This window comes from Neopsephotus bourkii, unplaced genomic scaffold, assembly GCF_033783945.1.
Source record: "Neopsephotus bourkii isolate Nb327-2 ecotype Australia unplaced genomic scaffold, CSIRO-AGI_Nbou_v1 NB_1530, whole genome shotgun sequence".
Lineage (NCBI taxonomy): Eukaryota > Metazoa > Chordata > Aves > Psittaciformes > Psittacidae > Neopsephotus > Neopsephotus bourkii.
In genome coordinates this window covers 3007-7087 of record NW_026902006.1, presented here as the reverse complement: position 1 = coordinate 7087, position 4081 = coordinate 3007, and the positions used below count along the sequence as shown (strand labels likewise).

At 55.6% G+C, this 4081-nt stretch overlaps 1 protein-coding gene across 2 annotated transcripts; it reads left to right on the top strand.

Moving 5' to 3' along the window:
* Nucleotides 1–841: 841 nt before the first annotated feature.
* Nucleotides 842–3272, top strand: LOC133221411 (coiled-coil domain-containing protein 81-like). 2 transcript variants are annotated; one of them, XM_061370271.1, is made up of 5 exons: nucleotides 842–980; nucleotides 1431–1492; nucleotides 1653–1806; nucleotides 2178–2434; nucleotides 2749–3272. In XM_061370271.1, the coding sequence occupies exons 1-5, from the start codon at nucleotides 911–913 to the stop codon at nucleotides 2836–2838; spliced, it is 633 nt and encodes a 210-aa protein (XP_061226255.1). In that variant the 5' UTR covers nucleotides 842–910; the 3' UTR covers nucleotides 2839–3272. The 2 variants fall into 2 exon arrangements, with proteins under 2 accessions (XP_061226255.1, XP_061226254.1); XM_061370270.1 differs by lacking the exon at nucleotides 842–980 and having other exon boundaries at nucleotides 987–1492.
* Nucleotides 3273–4081: the final 809 nt, after the last annotated feature.

Here is a 4081-nt window from a genome sequence, read left to right as displayed (position 1 = left end):
GGGTTCATCTGGGAAAGACAGAAATTTTTCAAAGAGAAAAAAACCCTTTCTGGGTAAGGTAAAATTACTGCGTGAAGAGAGAGGTATTGATCTGGAAGGGTAAAACAGCACTACCAGCAGCATATGAAGTCTTCATTAGGGACTGTATTGCTAGGACAAGGGGTAACAGCCTCAAACTTAAGCAGGGGACATTTAGGTTAGATGTAAGGAAGAAGTATAAGGAAGAAGTTCTTCACTGTGGTGATGGTGAGGCACTGGAACAGGTTGCCCAAGGAAGCTGTGAATGCTGTATCCCTTGCAGTGTTCAAGGCCATGTTGAACAGAATCTTGGCTGACATGGTTAGTGTGTAGTGTCCCTGCCCGTGGCAGAGGCCTTGGAACTAGATGATCTTAGGGTCCTTTTTAACCCTAGCTATTCTATGATTCTGTGTGCAACTGAGCCAGGCCTGTGCTACTCCAGAGTCTATGCTGGGGCTGCTAATACTGAATCTCTTCCTTAATGACATAGCTGGTGGGATTGAGGGTGCCCTTAGCAAGTTTGAAGGTTCCACCAACCTGAACGCTTGGAATCTTTGGCCAAATATGGGTGGTGTTGTGAGGTGATGGATCCCTGCAGCCATGTGTGACATGACATGACATCACAGTGGGATACCCACAGCACAGCAAAACATTCTTGTGCCCACTTTGGTAACTGGGCGTGTTTCCCAGGGAGGCCTGGACAATGCTGTGGCTGCTCTTGCCAGCACTCTGATCTGCAGGAGCTGCCCAGCTGCACAGAGGAGGCGAGGGGAGGCTGCGGGAGAGCGTGGCAGAGTGACACGCAGTGAAGTGCTAAGGAGAGGAGCCCAGCAGTTCTGTAGCAGGAACAGCATCTCTTGCCCAGCTGCTGCCGTGCAGGGGGGCAAGGACGATGAAGTATCTGCTCTTTAAAGGCTTGGGGCCTGATGACTTGCCAACCCTGAAGCAGCTGACCATCAAAGGTAAGGCCCTGGCAGTGCTCTTCCAGGAGCACGCTCAGAGCCAGGATGATGCAGAAATCCTGCAGATAATGTGGAAACCCTAAGGCTGGGGCTGTAGCAGGGTCTTCTGGAGGGGACCAGTGGCTGCAAGGAGCACCCTGCCTGCAGGTGCCTTGGGCCTTGGGAGTGGCTTTGGCAGCCCAGGCGTGTAGCCACTGACTGTGTCAAAGGGCAGAATCCCCTTCCCCAACACACTGCAGATGCCTGACATTCCTGTCCTGGGCACAGGACGGACAGCTTGGAGGCTGGGGGCTGTCAAGAACACATCTGGGTACCCCCACCGGTGCAAGTGCTTGCTCAGGGCGAGAGCTGCTGCCTGCACTCGCTCCACTGTCCCCTCCATGGGTAGCGGTGCCAGATGCTGGCTGTTACTGACTCAGTGCATGGCATTGTCTTTCCTTTGCTTTGTAGAAATCTGCCAAGTATGGGCTGGCACATCTAAGTACATCCGGAAACAGCTCTTAGAGAAGAAGGTGAGCTTTGCCTCCTGCCCATGCCCCCTCCTGCCCCTCCAGGCCCCCAGAGCAGGGCACCCCTGCTCTGGTACAATCCCCAGGGGTACAGGAGTCACCGAGCAGCCTTCCCGCTTCTGCACACTCTGCCAATGCTCCCTCTTCTTGCTTGTGTTTTCAGGCAGTGGATGTCGGAATTGGAACATTTGCGCTTGTCCTCGTGCATGTCGGGGTGGGAGAGGACGAGGTTTTGCCTGTTGAGAGACCTGTGTTCCAGCTGTGCCGGTTTATGAAGATGTTTTACAAGCTGAAGTGTGCAAAGACCAAAATTCCTCGTAAGATGAAGGGTGCTTCCTCTGTAGAGCCCTTGCATTTGTCTTGGTGCTCACATCTCTGTCATGTGGCTTAGCAATGGCTCTGCCAAACCGGAGAGAGCTGAGTGTGGGCACATGTACGGCAGCCCGGCGCCCTGCCTCTCCCTGAGAAGCCAGCCCCCCAGCTCACCCTACACTCCAGCTGCTTGCTCGCAGCAAGAGGCAAGGCCTCTCTGTGCCTTCCGTTCATCAGGTCCATGCTGGATACATGGCCGAAGCTGAGAGGGGACTGCATTCTGGCAGTGTTGCCCGAAGGCTGGGCATAGACGGCAGTCCCTGAGTCAGCTGAACTATGATGGGAGTGACTTGGTTGCTTTGTGCTTGTTTCCCAGACGAGACACCAGTAGTTCAGCTGGACTTTGAGCAGATTGGGGCAAACATCCGCTTCCGCCCACAAATCGTGCAGCAATGCATACACGAGACCCTGCTTTTCTTTGCTGCGGCCATCCTAGACAAGAAGGAGGTGGAGTTCTTCTTCAGGAGCATTGGCATCCTTGCTGTGCGAAGAAATGTGGTCAGCATGACCTTCTTTGAGGATTGCTTGCTGGAGCTGGATGCCACAGGGAACATGCAGGCAGCTCTTCTCGGGGTGAGCTTGTCATTTCTCCAGGGCTCCTCTTCATAGCTGTGCGGCAAGGCTGGCAAAGCTGTCTTCTGACACTTTCTCTTGGCTGCCATCACCTTCATCGCCACCTGGCCTGGACAAGCTCTTGATGAGCAAGGCCAATTCTCAGTAGCATCTTGGCCCCTTCAAGGGAGGGATTAATGACATCAAGGGAGAGGTGGTGCGAGGCTTTCTGAGCGGCAAGCATTGTGCCTTTAAGCGGGGAAATGGTTTGCCACCTTTGTGAACAACCTGCACGTGCCCTGGGCGTCTGCTGATGTGTCTCTGTCCCCTTGCAGAACCCCAAGATGATGAGGATAGTGGCCTTTGCTGGCAAAAACGATTATAGTCGGGTCAGTCAAGATGGGGTCATCGTGCTGCCAAGGTGAGCAGAACGGCTTCTGCAGTGGTCAAGGGAGCAGCGACTCAGCCCCTGCTGTGGGACGCTCTCTTGCCGAGGCTCCTCTCCTACCCAACTTAGGCAAGCCCAGTTTCCCGATCCGCTCACTGCTCATTCCCCCCTGGCTTGGAGAATGCAAAGTGGCCAGCCTCCTTGCAATGTGACCTGAGAGTGTGAAAGGAAGGCAGGCCTGTGGGGCTGCAAGCAGGGTGTGTGCTGGGATCATCAGCTCTTTGGCAGGAAGGCAAGGGGAGAACTGACAGAGGCTGAAGGAGACTGGGGGGCTCCTCAGGTCGCACAGAGAGCTGCATCCTGTAAGGATCTGGCAGTGGCTCTCAACGATGCCTGCTAGCAGCTTACTGGCTTCAGCTTCTAGGGAGCATGAGGCCCTTTCTCCCAGCTGGTGCCTTCTTCTTTCCAGGCTTATTGCAATCCCCTACCGATCGTCGGGCCATGCCGTGCCTCTGAAGCCCAAGAGAGAATCAGCACCTTGGGGAAATGGTGGCCGCAGAGGTAATGTCCCAGCTGAGTGCTAGCAGGGTGCTGTAGATGCTCGTCTCGTCCTCATGAAGGCAGGAGACTCAAGGTCACTGTGTAAGGTGTGGGAGAGAAGAAGGCAGCTCTGGGAGCCTGCACACCCGTCGTGGTCCATGTAGGTGACACCACCTGGAAGCTCTGAGCTGGAGCCATGTGCTGCAAAAGGGGCCTTGCAGCAGCTCTGCCTGGAGCCGTCAGCGAGGCTGGGCCAGGCCCGCATTGCTCTCGCAAGCCATGTGTGTGGATCTGAGGAGGAGGAAGGCTGGGGTACTTGCCACTGCCCAACAGGCCCCTGGGCTTCCCCAGCACTCCTCTGTCCCTCCCAGCAGTGAGTCCCTGCTGCCAGCAGAGGTGCGACAAGGTGCAGGAAATAAAACATGCCCCGCAGTGGCAGGTGGCTCAGTCGGAGTTTAGAGCTGGAGCAGATCCAGTGTGGGCAAGGGGCCAGGACCTTGAGGCCATGGCTCCCAGGGGTGGCAAGCACTGTCGGTAAGCCTTGAGTGGCTGTGCTGCGCCGCTGGCCAATGCAGTCCTAAAGATGTTCTTTGCTCTTCTCTTGCCTCCTGCTTGCAGTGAGTGTGCTGGATCCAGTGTTCCTGGCTCAGCAGAGAGTTTCTCTGGCCAAGCTGAAGGCTCAGGAATTGGAGCGGATTAAGGCCCTGGAAGCTAGCCGTGTCAGGTAAGCCTCCCGGAGC